Raw genomic sequence first — 18,414 nt, forward strand, 5'->3', positions numbered from 1 at the left:
CAGGGTTTTTATCTTCCCCTGTTGGTTATTCCACGTTAAGAATTTCCTCCTAACATTCTTAAATTTGCCCTTTTCCTATTCTCAACTTTTTAAAAATGTTTCCAAATTTACCTTTCCCATCCTGTTAACTATTACAGACGCCTCTCATCCCTCAGACGCCTCCTTTCGCAGCTGAACAGACCAAAAGCTCCTTGAATCTTCCCTCAGACCTCTTGACACGAGGGATCAGACTCGTGGCCGTCACAGCATAGCCAAGTTAACTGGTTTCCACGCTTTGTTCGAAAATTCCCCCGCGGCTCGTTGCGTGCACTCATCTCTCGCAAGCTGCTCTAAGTCGTAAACGGGAGTTGATGAGGCTAAAATGTACCTTGTACAGGATTACTTGGCACTAGATTTTTTTCACACGCGCTCAGAAGTCCACTGTAAACTGTACGTTAGGTCAGTTGATCAAGAACCAGTTTTCCTCGTGGCCTCATCCTGAGAAACTAATGCAGCAAAGCGACAGAATGGAGAGAGCTTGGTTAGCTCGTCTGTCTGGCCAACCTATTAAAAATCTCTGTTTTAAAAACTACCTGTCACGCCGCTGAAAAGTTCTAATTGAACGTTCATCTTTTTCAGACGCGGGTGAAATTCTCCTCCAACCAAACGGCACAGAACAGTCACATCACCATAATCCTCCAGCCTACGTTTGGAAATGCAAGGTGTCGATGCTTTTGAAAGCAGCAGGATTTCAAACAATTGCTGGAGATGGGGCGCGGAGGGGGGGAGGGGGCAGGAGAGGAGAGGAGAGGAGAGGAGCAGCAGGGTAAACCTCTTTTTAAAAAAAAATTGTATTTAAATAAACACTCCATTTTGGTTTTTGGTTCTCAAAGGCACCCATTTAATTTTCCATTCACAAATCACTGTAGTTGTACTGCAAACTGTGACACTGATGCTTGTCCATTTTTCATACAAACAGTGTAAAAAATATGAATGCTGCCGTTGCAGTGTAGCATTTAACATTGCTTTCAGGATGAAAAAAGTTTTTACTCGAAGTGTACAGAAAATCATTTCCTTAAAATTAAAGTCAATTGCAATACAGATTTAACCTTACTGGTACACCAGCTGATAACCAATAAATATTAGCCATTTCAATTACAAATGTCATCTATTGTCCTCTGTAGAAACATTCACTAAAAAATAGTGTCGTTATTGTTTCTTAAGGCTGCCAGCCACACAATGCACAATGAAGTACTATTTTTACAACAGTTCTTAACAGCACAATAAAAGCCTGTGCCACTTCCACATCCCCCCGTCCCCATCACCATGCCATACACAGTCGCAAATTTTTTATTTTTTTTTTAAGTGCTGCACACAGACCAGTCCCGGCAAAGTAGACCTCGACGAGGTTCTAAAAAGAAAAACTGTTGAAAATTAAGATACAAGCTCAGGGTCGCCAAATCCCAGTTAAAGTGAAAAGGGCTCTCACGGTTTACAAAATCCCCATTTTTTTTTTGTGCGGCCGTGTAAAGCGAGACTTCAATTTCAGTCGCCAAACATTCGACATCCGCGTAATAAATTTAAACTGGTCTTCTCTTGAGATCGGTGTTGGGGGCCCGCCCCCGCCCCCCCCAGTTTAGAGATACGGGGGAAGAGAGAGGGGGGCACAAACATTTTGCCGCAGAAGGCAACGACGTTCTGAAGACTGGAGCGTTTCACGAAGGTTTTTTTTTAAAACACAAGTTTGGTTCGGACTCCAGTCCGGCCATTCCCCTCCTCGCGCAAGGCAAGAGGAGGAGGAGTAACCCGATGAACATTTTCACCTGCGGTACATCACCGTAGTTCAGCTGCCAAACTACTGATTGCATTTGTCTCATGCTTTGTAAGCAAAGGGAGCGGACAGGTATGGTGACTTGCATCGATCTACGCGCAAAATGAGGAGAATCTCGAAGAAAATAAAAACTACAAGAATGATGAGAGAGTGTGTAAATGCAAGTACCCACTCGTATGGATTAAAGGCTGGTGGCTTTGGGTCTTGGCTTACGTTATAACCTCTTGGCTTCTCTATGCTGTTGATTTGAAACAGATCATCTGATTTTCTTTTTTTTTTAAAACGAAGACGAGCGGCCAGATGCTACATTTCACTCAACCAGTCCACCAGAGCCAACAACTATTAGTAAGGTCAAACCGCCGATACCTCAGGTCAACAGCTGTGATTATAGCTTTTCACACCAACATCAAGCACGTTGTTTGTATCGCAGAAGGATTTGAGATGTGTCAGCATTGCAGTCCCAATATTCAGCAGGGTAGAGGTTAAATGGTACCCACCCAGTATAACTATGTGATGCGATCGAAGCTCATTGTTATTAGTGAGATGTTAGATTACATTGGTTGTGAGGCCACAAAAATCTAAACTGGATATTCGCAGCTCAGGTTTTAAAGAGGGAACCTGTAACATAATTCCAAAAACAATACGCTTTACTCGGTCAACTTTTATACCAACAGCAACAATGCCAGCATCCCAATTGGAACAATCAAATGGAAAATGCCAGTAAATCTGCGAGGCCAGCTGACATTCTCACATCCATAAATACATTAACGTTTGTTAAAAATTTTCAGCGTGAAGCCCATAAAGTCTAGCGAAGTCAGGCACATTCTGATACTCCAAGTAAGACAGCTCTCCCTCCCCCAGGGCAAGGCAAAACCCATTAACAAGTTCATTTTCTCAACTTTATCATCAAAATTCAACTGCTTATACATGTCTGCAGAGAGCATAGTGCGTTAATTCATCAATCCCACTTATCTTTCAGGAATGTTTACAGGTAGTATAGATAGCTTGCGTCTTCCACATACGCCCACGGCTCTAAATTAGAGCGCATTTGGAAAAGGCAGGTGGGTGGGAAGGGGTGAAATCAGAGTTGGGCGGTGGTACAAAAACGGGCGATGGCGAATCGGCCGCCATTTTACACTTCGCCCGATTTTCTTTTCCACTGAAGCCACTCCTCCCCAACTAGGTTTTTGCTTTTTGCATTCAGACATTCAGTTAAAGCTCCTGGAGTATAAACTCTGTACCCAAGTCTTTTGGGGTGGGACTGGACTGTCCCACAGGGGACTGCTGCAGAAAGTATGGAAAAAAGTTTCCTCTGGTACCCTTCAGTCACTGCACCCCCCAAGCGCAGGCTGCAGACTTTCCAGCCAAGAGCGTGTCTTGTTTTAACATTTACCGATTAATTATAGGATTGCTGCTCTGTGCTTCTTGGTTCAGCTAAAGCAAATACTGCTATCGCTATTAAAAGGCAGATCAGAAGAAGCTTAAGAGGGAAGTTGATCTTCATGACCAGTGAGTCGAGTGGATAAGCATACGAAGGCAAATTCTAGCCTCAAACCCGATGTGAACGTGAACGTTAGGAGGCTTCTTTCTCTGGGTTTTATTTGCACCATTGAAGTTTAAACTGAACGTCCTATCCTGTGACCAAAAGGTTAATCGATAAAGCCAAACTGAACATGCACTATGAGTAAATTACCATTTGCGGGACAAACTCTACCTGCAACAGGATACGTTTCAAAAAAACTTCTCATGAAGAGGCAGAGATGACCTACAGAAATTTGAATACAGTTATTCAATGGAAAAAAAAAATGAAACTTATTTTCCCCATGTCATTCTTCCTTCAGTGTTAAAGCTTATTTTAAAACCCTGAAACTGATTTTTTTTTTTCACTGTACTTCAGTGCATTTCTGTACTAGATGGTGCTAGATAGCCTAAATTATCATAAAGTAGCTTCAACAAATTACATACATGACAAAATATAACAAGGTACAGGTATTTTTTTTTTTAGTACAAACATTAACACAAGATTTATCAATGTCCAGTACAGCTATCCATAAATGCATAGGTGACTGAGTGCTTGTGGTTCCTTCAGTATCTCATGGTGCTAGATGCCCTGAAGTAGGATAAGAACTTGTAGCACAGGCTGACCACAAAGTACCAGATGTTCCGCGCCATCTGCGATCTTGCGATGAAAACTCTCCAGATCAGGACAACCAGGATTGTATTGAATGCATAGCGAATATTTCTCAACCTACAATTTGAAGGAACACAAGTTTCTCAGGCTTGCCACATACATGTTTCTCAAAACGTAGCTTTGAATTAATCCGCACTTATTTCAAAAACTTCACACGGACGGGAGTGAATGGGAAAGGAATCTCGACCCGCCTGGCACCATTTTTTGCTAACGTGTCGATTTGCTAATGAGCGTTGAGAAAATGCACAGGGTGCTTATCGTTCGTTCTTCGGGCAATGCTCACATTTATTGCCCGTCCCTCACTGTCTTCAGATGTGGAGATGCCGGTGATGGACTGGGGTGGACAAATGTAAGGAATCTGACAACACCAGGTTATAGTCCAACAGTTAAACTTATAACTTGGTGCAAACCGTGTGTGGGGAAATTCTTGCTGAGCCACCTCAGAGGGCATGAAGAGGACTGGAGGCTTGTGTGGGCAAGACTGGGTAAGGGTGCCAGGTTCCCTTCCCTAAAGGGATCACTGAACCGGTGGAGTTTTTAAAATGACAAATGTCAGCTTTCGTGGTTATTTTTTCCCCCCCCCAGGCGCCTGCCCACAAGTCACCAGATTACCATAACCACTACATAAGAACATAAGAAATAGGAGCAGGAGTAGGCCAATCGGCCCCTCGAGCCTGCTCCGCCATTCAATAAGATCATTGGCTGATCTGGTCCTAACCTCAAATCTAAAATCATGTCCAATTTCCTGCCCGCTCCCCGTAACCCCTAATTCCCTTTACTTCCAGGAAACTGTCTATTTCTGTTTTAAATTTATTTAATGATGTAGCTTCCACAGCTTCCTGGGGCAGCAAATTCCACAGACCTACTACCCTCTGAGTGAAGAAGTTTCTCCTCATCTCAGTTTTGAAACAGCAGCCCCTTATTCTAAGATTATGCCCCCTCGTTCTAGTTTCACCCATCCTTGGGAACATCCTTACCGCATCCACCCGATCAAGCCCCTTCACAATCTTATATGTTTCAATAAGATCGCCTCTCATTCTTCTGAACGCCAATGAGTAGAGTCCCAATCTACTCAACCTCTCCTCACATGTCCGCCCCCTCATCCCCGGGATTAACCGAGTGAACCTTCTTTGTACTGCCTCGAGAGCAAGTATGTCTTTTCTTAAGTATGGACACCAAAACTGTATGCAGTATTCCAGGTGCGGTCTCACTAATACCTTATATAACTGCAGCAATACCTCCCTGTTTTTATATTCTATCCCCCTAGCAATAAAAGCCAACATTCCGTTGGCCTTCTTGATCACCTGCTGCACCTGCATACTAACTTTTTGATTTTCTTGCACTCGGACCCCCAGATCCCTTTGTACTGCAGTACTTTCCAGTTTCTCGCCATTGAGATAATAACTTGCTCTCCAATTTTTCCTGCCAAAGTGCATAACCTCACAGAACTGTACCTGGTCACTTTAGTTATAACTTATGTTTAGTTTAACAATATGTTTGGCCTCAAACTGAGCATGAACTTCATCTCGACTATGAGATGCAACCCGGCTCGATCATCTTCACCGGAAGTATTTCAGTAAAGCCGAGACATTTAAAAAAAATTTTTTTTTTTTTTAAAAACTGCTATAGATCAAATCACTAAACTAAGATTAAAACTATTTTCTCCATAAGGAAGACTGGCGGTCTTTCAGCAGGCCACGCGAAAAGGATTTAGTCCCAAGATTTTAAGATATGGCGGCAGCACCCGAGTTTCAAATTTGTCCTCAGGATCTGACCTTTCACTTGGGAAGTTGATGCCACTTTTAGGTGCCGACAAAAAGCACATTGTTGTTGACTCGATGTGTGGTTCTCATAAGCTGGTACGGCCAAGCCGAGCTCCCGACCGTGGGATGATAAGGAAACGCCACACGGGCTGCGGCGGTTCAAAAAGGCGGTCCCACCATCACCACCACCACCTTCGAGGGCAGCTCAAGGGCTGGGCACTAATTAACTGTGGCCGCGCACAGGCATGAGAGGACCACGGTAAAGTGATCTGACGACCATCTCAAACCATGCCAAATTAGTCAGAAAGAATTGTAGGCTCACTTTTCTTTTTAAGAAGTATCTGAATTAGATCCCTTTCCCCTCCCGCTCCCTATCCTATCCTCTTCTCCTCACAATGCTGCAATTTAAATCGCACACATTACGTCACCGAGCCGACATACTTGATCAGATGTTTCCTGGCAGCAGGTAGGCCGGACAGTTCTTCGTTGAGCACATATTTCTTGGTTCCCATACAGTAGTTCTCCATGTACTCTGCCCAGTGAAGCTGCCTCACATCAAAGTTGAATACCTTATAAGCAAAAAAAAAAAAAAAATTACAATTCGTATTAATAAAACATTGCGCACACAGACTGGAGAAATATTCAAGCCGTGCAACTGGAATCTGGACAGCTAGGCTGAGTTTGCCAAGAAATTTTATGAATTAACGAGTCAGAAATTCCTGGAACTGCAGACAAAAATAACCTGCCTGCAGATCTTCATACCGCAGCACATCAGCACTTTACTGATGAAGCAGAATTTCTGCAGACTGGATTTCACAAAAGAAAAATTTCTATTTCTACGATGTTTCCACTGGCAGGAGGGTCGGGGTCGGCAGCCAGAGGGCACAGATTTAAGGTAATTGACAAAAGAACCGGGGGGGGGGGGGGTGGGGGGGGGCGCGGAGGGGGAGAAGAAGAGAATTTTTTTTACGCAGCAAGTTGTGATGATCTGGAACGCGCTGCCTGAAAGGGCGGTGGAAGCAGATTCAAGAGTAACTTTCAAAAGGGAACTGGATAAATAGTCGAAGGGGAAAGATTTGCAGGGCTATAGCTCAAAGAGGCCATTTGGCCCATTGAGCCTGTGCCGGCTCTTTGAAAGAGCTATCCAATTAGTCCCACTTCCCCTGCTCTTTCCCCATAGCCCTGTAATTTTTTTTCCCTTCAAGTATTTATGCAATTCCCTTTTGAAAGTTACCATTGAATCTGCTTCCAGGCAGCGCATTCCAGATCATAACAACTCGCTACTTAAAAAAATGCTTCCTCATGTCGCCTCCGGCTCTTTTGCCGATCACCTTAAATCTGTGTCGTCTGGTTACCAACCCTCCTGCCACTGCAAACAGTTTCTCCTTATTTACTCTATCAAAACCCTTCATGATTTTGAACACCTCTATCAAATCTCCTCTCCACCTTCTCTGCTCTAAGGAGGACAACCCCAGATTCTCCAGTCTCTCCACATAACTGAAGTCCCTTCATCCCTGGCACCATTCCACTAAATCACTTCTGCACCCTCTCTAAAGCCTTGACATCCTTCCTAAAGTGTGGTGCCCAGAACTGAATACAATACTCCAGCTGCGACCTGAAACGTTAGCCCTACATTTTTCTCTCTCCACGGATGCGGCCTGACCTGCTGAGTGTGTTGGCCAGAGGCTGCAGAAGACTGCTGAGCTGAATTCGAAGTGCTAACAAAGACACTGACCTTTTGAACTGAGGTGACCTGGAGTTCAGTCACTGGTCTGAACTGGGTTTGAATTCGTTCCGCTTCTTACAGGGACAAAGGGACGGTGATGCTACCTGGGCCCTTGGAACAGAGCCAATCAGGGGGTGACATCGGTCACTCCAGCAACTCTGAGCCAACGGGAGAAGACAGCATCGTTCGAAAAGACAGACTTGGGGAATAAAAACTGAAGAGTTGCTGGCTTGGTCTCAGTGTGTGTGTGTCTTTGTTTGTTTGTGAGCAAGAGAGAGAGTCAGTGTGTGTTTTTGTTGGTGTGTGTTTGTGTCTTTGTTTGTGAGGGAGACTCTGGAGACGAACCCTCGTGGAAGTGAGAACCTTACGTCAGGGACGTAAAGACTGCGTCGGGGACGTGGAGACGACGTCGGGAGTAAGAGATAGAATTGCCTGGCCAGCAGCGTCTCTCCTTTCCGGGTAATATATCCTTTCTATTCTGGGACCACTCTGGGAGTGTTGTCAGGGAAACCTAGTGGGTGTGCGTTTAAAGCCTAATACTCGGGGAGTATTACTAGAGAAACCTAGTGGGTGTGCGTTTGAAGCCTAATACTCGGGGAGTATTACTTGGAGAAACCTAGTGGGTGTGCGTTTAAATCCTAGTTTGAGTATAAACCTGTATAACCTGCTGTAAACTACATGCCTATATCTAACCAGACGTATAAGCGGTATGTACATGATCTAATAACGTTAATAAAGCGAATTGAGAATTGAGAGAGAATTGACTCTTCCTCTGTGTACTAAGCCAAAACCGTTAACCGGTGACTTCCGGTCAACAAGTGTTACCAGCATTTAGTGTTTCTTCGTCAAAAGTACTTCACTGGCTGTAAAGTGCTTTTGGGGGCGTCCTGAGGTCGTGCAAGTTCTTTCTTTATAAGTGATCTATATTGGGCAGCCAATGCCGAGGTTACACCCTAGACCTGGATCAATGCTGCACAAATATTACATGCTACATGATGCAATGCTGATCTTCAACTGGGTTGTTGCATTAAAGTCAACATCTCCACTTCTTGCCCAAAGTCCACCGGGCACCCCAGTGCGTTTGGACCCAGAGATTAGGTGAACTACTGGCTGTTTTCAGAATTGTTTCACAAGCAACAACCTATTTTTCACATCATGTGGGGAACGGATACAACAACTTGCATCGATACCAGCACCCTGTACGCGGTATAAAACGGCCCAAAGTGCTTCACAGGAGCGTCTTTGGTAGGGAGGGAGAGGCTTTTCTCTTAAACTGTACAACGGTCAGCAATAAATCCTCACCCTCGTTCTCAAATCCCTCCATGGCTTCACTCCTCTCTGTCTCTACAACCTCCACGCCAGCCCAACAATCCTCCGAGATCTCTGCGCTCCTCCAATTCTGGCCTCTTGCGCATCCCTGATTTTAATCGCTCCACCGCTGGCGGCCGTGCCTTCAGCTGCCTCGGCCCTAAGCTCCGAACATCCCTCCCCAAACCTCTCCACCTCTCTCCGATCCCAATATATCCTTAAGTGGCTCGGTGTCAAATTTTGTTTGATAACCGCTCCTGTGAAGCGCCTTGGGACGTTTTACCACATTCAAAGCGCTATAGAGATGCGAGTTGTTATTGTAATCAGACAAAAATTGATACCGAGCCAAAGGAGGAGATATTAGGACAATTGAGGTAGGTTTCAAGGAGCGTCTTAAAAGGAGAAAGGCGGAGATGTTTACAGAGGGAATTCCATAGCTCAGGGCCTAGGCAGGTGAAGGCACGGCCGCCAATGGTGGGGACGAAGGAATCAGGGACGCGCAAGTGACCAGGATTGGAGGAACGCAGATACTATCTTTTCGACAGCTGCTTGCACAGATCACTTGGGAATATATCGGCCGTTCCTTCATCGTCGCTGGGTCAAAATCCTGGAACTCCCTTCCGAACAGCGCTGTGGGAGAACCGTCACCACACGGGCTGCAGCGGTTCAAGAAGGTGGCTCACCACCACCTTCTCGAGGGCAATTAGGGATGGGCAATAAATGCCGGCATCGCCAGCGACGCCCACATCCCGTGAACGAATAAAAAAAAAAGTGTGGCTCTACAGGATGTCCAAATGAAGGTCTGAAACACGAAACAGACACGCAACCACTGAGGAGATGGGGAACCAGGCACGTCCATCAGAACAGCAGAAAGTTGCAGACTTTTTTTTTTGTGCGACGCTCTTCAACTGTTTGTAACGTGAACTTGCAGCTCTCGGTGATAGAAGCATTTCTCCCTGCAGCCTTGGTCTCACTTACTGGATTATAACCGCAGTGCTTAGCAACCAGGCGTGCTGAAGACATGTCTGCTATTGACATTGCGATGAATCATTTAACCAGTCGCAAACAACTTTCTGGGCTGGCCAATGGTGCAGAAGCACAGTAAAAAGCCGTAACGTTTTAAACTGCTGGATAACAAATTACAGGGTAATTCTGGAGGGCATTGTAACAGGGTGATTTTCAGTTTCATCGTGCCACTTTCCATTTACACAGCTTTAATTGGACTGCACACTGAAGCAACATTAGTGAATCAATAAATTACACCTCAAGTGTTATTGAGGTGCCAAGGAGAACAGAAAATCGTTCATCTCAAGGCACACCCATGCATGTGCCATCAACACTGCTGTGTGTCTGAAAACAGGTTGGCTGGAAAAGTGATGAATGGCAAAGGCAGCCTAGAAAAGGAAAAGAGGGGCTGAAAATGATTTTGAGAGAGAGCGCGAGAGAGAGAGAGCGCGCGAGAGCGAGCGCGAGAGAGAGAGAGAGCGAGAGCGAGAGCGAGAGCGAGAGCGAGAGCGCGCGCGAGAGAGAGAGAGAGAGCGCGAGAGAGAGAGCGAGAGAGAAAGAGCGAGAAAGAGCGAGAGAGCGAGAGAGCGAGTATAATGTTCTACTCAACCCACACTTCAGAGACCACAAAAAGCAAAGTTTCTCAATACATTATCTGTCAACTGTGTCCTTAAGACCTCAGTGTGATCCACTCAATAGCCAAGTTCTTAACACTGACCATTACCAGGAGTCAGAACTCTCCTACTTCTGGCCTGCCTGACAGGCAACATTAGTCCCCAAGAGAATTACAACTCTGTGAAGTTAGCGAACAAGACAGCCCTCCTGCAACAGAGTCAGCGTGCCCTACCAAACAAAACGGGTCATGCCTGCGACGGTCATATACAGACAATCAGAGTGGATCTTCCCAAGTCATTACGGAGGGCAATGCCACAGAAACGTGCACTGACTGGTGTCTCACAATCCCCACTCTACCGCAGGGAGATACCTGTACACTGACTAGTGCCTCTCAATCCCCACTCTCTCTCGGAGATATCTGTACACTGGCTGGTGTCTTTCAGTCCCCTCTCCCTCAGGGATAGTAATTATCAAAAGGGAATTGGATAAATACTTGAAGGGGAAAAATCTGCAGGGTGAAGGGGAAAAGAGCAGGGGAGTGGGGCTAATTAAAAAATAGCTCTCTCAAAGAACCGGCGCAGGCAGGATGGGCCAGATGGCGTCCTTCTGTGAAGTATCATTCTATGAGAACAAAATAGCCCACGTTTCCAACTTTAGGACAATCATGCATTTAGTTTTAAAGGCAATCTGACCAATTTAGAAACTGCCCCGCAGTAGACGTGGTACAGTTTCCAGTCTGCGACGTGCATGGTAGCTAAGACCCTGGGAGCAAGGCAAAATTAAAGCAGCATTGTACTTTTAATCGTTGCTGACCACAACAAAGCAGACACTTTCTGTGGCACCCTCTGATTGCCACGTGACAGAAGGCACCCTTCAGGCCGTTGGCTGCAAGCTAGTCCCTGGATCAGCATGTTTCTTCGTCCGCCCCCCCCCCCCACAGTGACGGAGTCAGAAATCACTTCAACATTTCCTTTTCGGAACAGCATTTTCAGATTTCTGCAGGGCAAGATCACCTTCCTAATGCCTCTTGGGAACGAGAAGTAGCACAACTTGTACTTCTGGCCTTGATGCACCATCTTGATAATACGGAGGTATATTAAAATCAAAGAAAAAGATACTGAAGGCGGCTGGAAAACTTCTCTACCCTTGAAACCCATAAATACCCAAGTAAGATAAATTCTAATAAGGACCTTGGCTTTTATTAATTGGCAAAAAACACTTCATTAGCACATTAACCCAGAGATGCTGACAGCATCCATATCAATTCAATACTGCGTCTCTCAGCAGTCACTAGATTTCATATAACGAAACCACTGCTTTGTACAAACCGAATTTATCAAACTTCGACGCTGAAAATGGAATTCCTTCAGGACAATTCCGATTCAAGTGCATTTTGGTCAAGTTTACTGAAAAACATGAAGTTCAAGTCTGGTGTGATTGCTATTCTACTTAGCAGATAAAACTCAGCATTCTGTTTGAAAGAAAGGATCTGCATTTATATAGCGCCTTTCATGACCTCAGGACAAGCGCTGCACAGCCAATTACGTACTTTTGAAGTGTAGTCACTGGTGTGACGTAGGAAATGCGGCAGCCAATTTGTGCACAGCAAGGTCCCACAAACAGCAATTAGATAAACGACTTTCTGTTTTAGTGACTGATGTTGGTTGAGGGATAAATATCGACCAGGACACCAGGGGAAACTCCCCCTGTTCTTCTCCGAAATAGTGGCCGGGGGGATCTTTTACGTCCACCTAAGGTGGACGGTGGTCCCGGTTCAACGTCTCAACCGAAAGTCGGCACCTCCGACACTGTAGCACCCCCTCAGTACTGCGCTGAAGTGCCAGCCGAGATTACGTGCTCAAGTCTCTGGAGTGGGACTTCAACACACAACCTTCTGACTCAGAGGTGAGACGGCTACCCGCTGAGCCACAGCTGGCATCAGTTTTTGCAGTTTCAAACCATTTCCTCATCACACAGCACAAAAACTGCCCCTGGCTCGCCATTGTATTTATGATCTCACTCGGAGGCCACGGGGTGGGAAATGGCACAATGTCAGTGGTGTGGAAAGGGGGTTGATCACCTGGCTGAAGAGTTAAGAACTAGGGGGGCCATAGTCTCAGGATAAGGGGTCGGCCATTTAGGGCCATGACGAGGAACAAATTCTTCACTCAGAGGGTTGTGAATCTTTGGAATTCTCTACCCCAGAGGGCTGTGGATGCTCAGTCGTTGAGTATATTCAAGACGGAGATCGATGGATTTTTGGACACTAAGGGAATCAAGGGATATGGGGATAGGGCAGGAAAGTGGAGCTGAGGTAGATGATCAGCCATGATCTTATTGAATGGCGGAGCAGGCTCGAAGGGCCGTATGGCCTACTCCTGCTCCTATTTCTTATGTTGCAGCTGAACTTATTGTTGGGGGCAGAGTAGAAGCAGAGCTGGGTAGTGATGCTGGGTGCCTAAAATGGATACAACCTACAGCCTTCACCTTGAGCACCAAAATACTCCAGAAAAAAAAATACAATCCCACTCTGAACCATCTGCAATAAGCTGACGTCTCAAAAGAATGAATCCAATTTATATATAGCTTATGGAATGACAAATTCAGGGCAAAAAATACAAATAGTTACAGCGCACGTTAAATAAGACCTACTTTCTTGTCTTCTGGGTTCATCTGACTCATAAGCATGTTTATGTTATCAGTGTTCCACACCCATGAGTGGCTTGTGAAGTATTCAACCAACATCATTGACCTGTGTAGCCGATTAATGATTTTCATCATCCTAAACATCAAGAAAGTCAAGTTAATCGAAGCAATCAAACACAAATATAAGTAGTTGCAAATTTTTCGCATCAAATAAATTACAGGTAAAACTAACAGCATGTCACTCTGAATACAACCCACACTGCAAAAAACGACTGACAAAAATTACAGCATAATTGTTTCAGTAAAAAAGGTTAAATTCCATTAGCTTTAAAGAACAAAAATCTAGTGACAACAGCAATGGCCCACAGGCAAAGTTACTGGAAAAACGGACAGGATCACAGAGTTCGATTCCCAAAGCATTGGTAAAATCCCAATGGAATTTCACTTATTCAGTTACCATAAATCAGTAGCCTAGCCCATGAACAAATGAAGAACTGTGAAATGTACTCATGAACGATGGGGTTATGAACCATTTCAGTACGGCTCATCGCCCAAGACCCTCAAGACCCATTTCCAAGACAAGATGCGCAAGTTTCAGTACTGGGAGTTTAAATACAAAGTCAAGAACAAAACTCAAGGACTGGAGGGTTTTCAGGACTCAGAAGTCCATGTGTTTTGAAAGTTTGCAAAGTTTCAATTATTAAACGAGGGCACACAAGTAGGGGGAAGAGGGGGGAGGGAAGAGGAGAAACTGCAAATGGTGAAAATCGGAAATGAAATCAGAAAACGTGGATGTGCAAAGCAGCCCCGTCACCATGAGAAACAGGTGTCAGAGACCCGATGATGGGCGCACACCCGAAAACAATAACCTCCTCCTTTTCTCTTCGCGAATAGGCTTTAGCCGGGCAAGTTTTCCGATTTGCAAGTCATTTCAAACTTTTCAATTTAAACACAACTTTCCAATCCTAATTACAGGCCAAGTCAAACCTGAATGAGACAAATTACCATGCAGTGGGTGAAACTGGGCTTGAAAAGTTGAAATTTCCACAACAAGACAGCAAGCTCCATCCGAGGTTTAATACCCTAATTATTATCTGGTTAGAATCGGACATATTGGAATCCAGGTCACCGTTTTGCAATTGCTTACAGACTGGCGCGTGGAGGTAAGTCAAATTCTGTTTTTTTTAAAAAAAAAAACAAATCACACAGGATTCCAGCATTTTACCAGTGATTTTTGCAGCTCGAATTGGACAAAAGGCAATTTGTCCATGAAACCGACAGTGAAAGTGGGCAGTGCTGATTAACGATCAAAATCCGCTTCCCATTACCGCAACCCATCTTTTGAAACAACTGCCCGAGTTGTGACATCAACACCGTCAATCTGCGGATTCAGCTTGGGAACACAACGACGCTACTAACTGGCTGCTGACCATCCGCCCATTTCAAACTTGCTTCGAAAGTTAACACTGCTGTGGATGCAAAGGGTCCACACACCTTAAACCTTGATGTGGAGATGCCGGTGATGGACTGGGGTTGACAATTGTAAACAATTTTACAACACCAAGTTATAGTCCAGCAATTTTATTTTAAATTCACAAGCTTTCGGAGGCTTCCTCCTTCGTCAGGTAAATGTTCAGGAGCTCCTTGAAGCCTACGCATTTATACATCACAGAACAATACATGGTGTTTACAGACTGCCCCTGCAACTGCCCGTTGCCAAGGCAATCACCGTGTTCAGACAGAGAGGTGTCACCTGCAGAACCCCCGAATACACATTCAACAAAAAAACAAACAGGAAAAAAAAACAGAGAGAGGCAGAAACATCCGGAAGGCAGAGAAAGCCAGCAAATGACCCATTATATTAAAAACAGATAACATTTGTTCGCTGGTGGGGTAACGTGTAGCGTGACATGAACCCAAGATCCCGGTTGAGGCCGTCCTCATGGGTGCGGAACTTGGCTATCAATTTCTGCTCGACGATTTTGCGTTGTCGTGTGTCTCGAAGGCCGCCTTGGAGTACGCTTACCCGAAGGTCGGTGGATGAATGTCCATGACTGCTGAAGTGTTCCCCGACTGGGAGGGAACCCTCCTGTTTGGCGATTGTTGCGCGGTGTCCGTTCATCCGTTGTCGCAGCGTCTGCATGGTCTCGCCAATGTACCATGCTCTGGGGCATCCTTTCCTGCAACGTATGAGGTAGACAACGTTGGCCGAGTCACAGGAGTATGAACCATGCACCTGGTGGGTGGTGTCCTCTCGTGTGATGGTGGTATCTGTGTCGATGATCTGGCATGTCTTGCAGAGGTTACCGTGGCAGGGTTGTGTGGTGTCGTGGACGCTGTTCTCTTGAAAGCTAGGTAATTTGCTGCGAACGATGGTCTGTTTGAGGTTGGGTGGCTGTTTAAAGGCGAGTAGTGGAGGTGTGGGGATGGCCATAGCGAGGTGTTTGTCCTCATTGATGACATGTTGAAGGCTGCGGAGAACATGGCGTAGTTTCTCCGCTCCGGGGAAGTACTGGACGACAAAGGGTACTCTGTTGGTTGCGTCCCGTGTTGGTCTCCTGAGGAGGTCTATGCGATTTTTTGCTGTGGCCCGTCGGAACTGTCGATCGATGAGTCGAGCGTCATATCCCGTTCTTACTAGGGCATCTTTCAGCGTCTGTAGGTGTCCATCGCGTTCCTCCTCGTCTGAGCAGACCCTGTGTATTCGCAGGGCCTGTCCATAGGGGATGGCCTCTTTGACGTGGTTAGGGTGGAAGCTGGAAAAGTGGAGCATCGTGAGGTTGTCCGTGGGCTTGCGGTAGAGTGAGGTGCTGAGGTGCCCGTCTTTGATGGAGATTCGTGTGTCCAAGAAAGAAACTGATTCTGAGGAGTAGTCCATGGTGAGCTTGATGGTGGGATGGAACTTGTTGATGTTATCGTGTAGTCTCTTTAGTGATTCCTTGCCGTGGGTCCATAGAAAGAAAATGTCGTCGATGTATCTGGTGTATAGTGTTGGTTGGAGGTCTTGTGCAGTGAAGAAGTCCTGCTCGAACTTGTGCATGAAAATGTTGGCGTATTGGGGTGCGAATTTGGTCCCCATGGCTGTTCCGTGTGTTTGGGTAAAGAACTGGTTATCGAAGGTGAAGACATTGTGATCCAGGATGAAGCGGATGAGTTGTAGGATGGCGTCCGGAGATTGGCTGTTGTTGGTGTTGAGTATTGATGCTGTCGCAGCGATGCCGTCATCGTGGGGGATACTGGTGTATAGTGCCGAGACGTCCATCGTGGTGAGAAGTGTTCCTGGTTCAACTGGTCCGTGGGTACTGAGTTTTTGTAGGAAGTCTGTAGTGTCGCGACAGAAGCTGGGGGTTCCCTGTACGATGGGTTTCAGGATGCCCTCGATGTATCCAGAGAGGTTCTCACACAGGGTTCCGTTGCCTGATACGATGGGACGTCCGGGTGTGTTGGCTTTGTGTATCTTTGGGAGGCAGTAGAAGTCTCCCACGCGGGGATCACGTGGGATGAGAGCGCGTAGGATGCTTTGAAGGTCTGGATCGAAGGTCTTGATCAGTTTGTTGAGCTGGTGGGTGTGTTCTTTGGTCGGATCTGCGGGTAACCGTCTGTAGTGTTCCTGGTTGTCCAGTTGTCGGTATGCTTCTTTGCAATAGTCTGTTCTGTTCTGTATGACGATGGCTCCTCCATACAGACGGTTACCCGCAGATCCGACCAAAGAACACACCCACCAGCTCAACAAACTGATCAAGACCTTCGATCCAGACCTTCAAAGCATCCTACGCGCTCTCATCCCACGTGATCCCCGCGTGGGAGACTTCTACTGCCTCCCAAAGATACACAAAGCCAACACACCCGGACGTCCCATCGTATCAGGCAACGGAACCCTGTGTGAGAACCTCTCTGGATACATCGAGGGCATCCTGAAACCCATCGTACAGGGAACCCCCAGCTTCTGTCGCGACACTACAGACTTCCTACAAAAACTCAGTACCCACGGACCAGTTGAACCAGGAACACTTCTCACCACGATGGACGTCTCGGCACTATACACCAGTATCCCCCACGATGACGGCATCGCTGCGACAGCATCAATACTCAACACCAACAACAGCCAATCTCCGGACGCCATCCTACAACTCATCCGCTTCATCCTGGATCACAATGTCTTCACCTTCGATAACCAGTTCTTTACCCAAACACACGGAACAGCCATGGGGACCAAATTCGCACCCCAATACGCCAACATTTTCATGCACAAGTTCGAGCAGGACTTCTTCACTGCACAAGACCTCCAACCAACACTATACACCAGATACATCGACGACATTTTCTTTCTATGGACCCACGGCAAGGAATCACTAAAGAGACTACACGATAACATCAACAAGTTCCATCCCACCATCAAGCTCACCATGGACTACTCCTCAGAATCAGTTTCTTTCTTGGACACACGAATCTCCATCAAAGACGGGCACCTCAGCACCTCACTCTACCGCAAGCCCACGGACAACCTCACGATGCTCCACTTTTCCAGCTTCCACCCTAACCACGTCAAAGAGGCCATCCCCTATGGACAGGCCCTGCGAATACACAGGGTCTGCTCAGACGAGGAGGAACGCGATGGACACCTACAGACGCTGAAAGATGCCCTAGTAAGAACGGGATATGACGCTCGACTCATCGATCGACAGTTCCGACGGGCCACAGCAAAAAATCGCATAGACCTCCTCAGGAGACCAACACGGGACGCAACCAACAGAGTACCCTTTGTCGTCCAGTACTTCCCCGGAGCGGAGAAACTACGCCATGTTCTCCGCAGCCTTCAACATGTCATCAATGAGGACAAACACCTCGCTATGGCCATCCCCACACCTCCACTACTCGCCTTTAAACAGCCACCCAACCTCAAACAGACCATCGTTCGCAGCAAATTACCTAGCTTTCAAGAGAACAGCGTCCACGACACCACACAACCCTGCCACGGTAACCTCTGCAAGACATGCCAGATCATCGACACAGATACCACCATCACACGAGAGGACACCACCCACCAGGTGCATGGTTCATACTCCTGTGACTCGGCCAACGTTGTCTACCTCATACGTTGCAGGAAAGGATGCCCCAGAGCATGGTACATTGGCGAGACCATGCAGACGCTGCGACAACGGATGAACGGACACCGCGCAACAATCGCCAAACAGGAGGGTTCCCTCCCAGTCGGGGAACACTTCAGCAGTCATGGACATTCATCCACCGACCTTCGGGTAAGCGTACTCCAAGGCGGCCTTCGAGACACACGACAACGCAAAATCGTCGAGCAGAAATTGATAGCCAAGTTCCGCACCCATGAGGACGG

At 46.4% G+C, this 18,414-nt stretch overlaps 1 protein-coding gene across 7 annotated transcripts in view; it reads right to left on the reverse strand.

Annotated features, from left to right (window-relative positions):
• Positions 1-850: 850 nt before the first annotated feature.
• The window catches only part of far1 (fatty acyl CoA reductase 1), a 97,640-nt gene continuing 80,076 nt past the window's right edge, over positions 851-18,414 (reverse strand). For all 7 annotated transcript variants that reach the window (XM_067994238.1, XM_067994236.1, XM_067994239.1 and 4 more), the window contains 3 exons: positions 13,071-13,200; positions 6,206-6,333; positions 851-4,058 (listed from right to left, as the gene is read on the reverse strand). In XM_067994238.1, coding sequence (XP_067850339.1) covers positions 3,896-4,058; positions 6,206-6,333; positions 13,071-13,200 — 421 coding nt within the window. In that variant the 3' untranslated portion in view covers positions 851-3,895. The remainder of the gene's footprint in view (positions 4,059-6,205; positions 6,334-13,070; positions 13,201-18,414) is intronic.

The sequence above is a fragment of the Heptranchias perlo genome, chromosome 12 (genome assembly GCF_035084215.1).
Source record: "Heptranchias perlo isolate sHepPer1 chromosome 12, sHepPer1.hap1, whole genome shotgun sequence".
In the NCBI taxonomy this organism is placed as follows: domain Eukaryota; kingdom Metazoa; phylum Chordata; class Chondrichthyes; order Hexanchiformes; family Hexanchidae; genus Heptranchias; species Heptranchias perlo.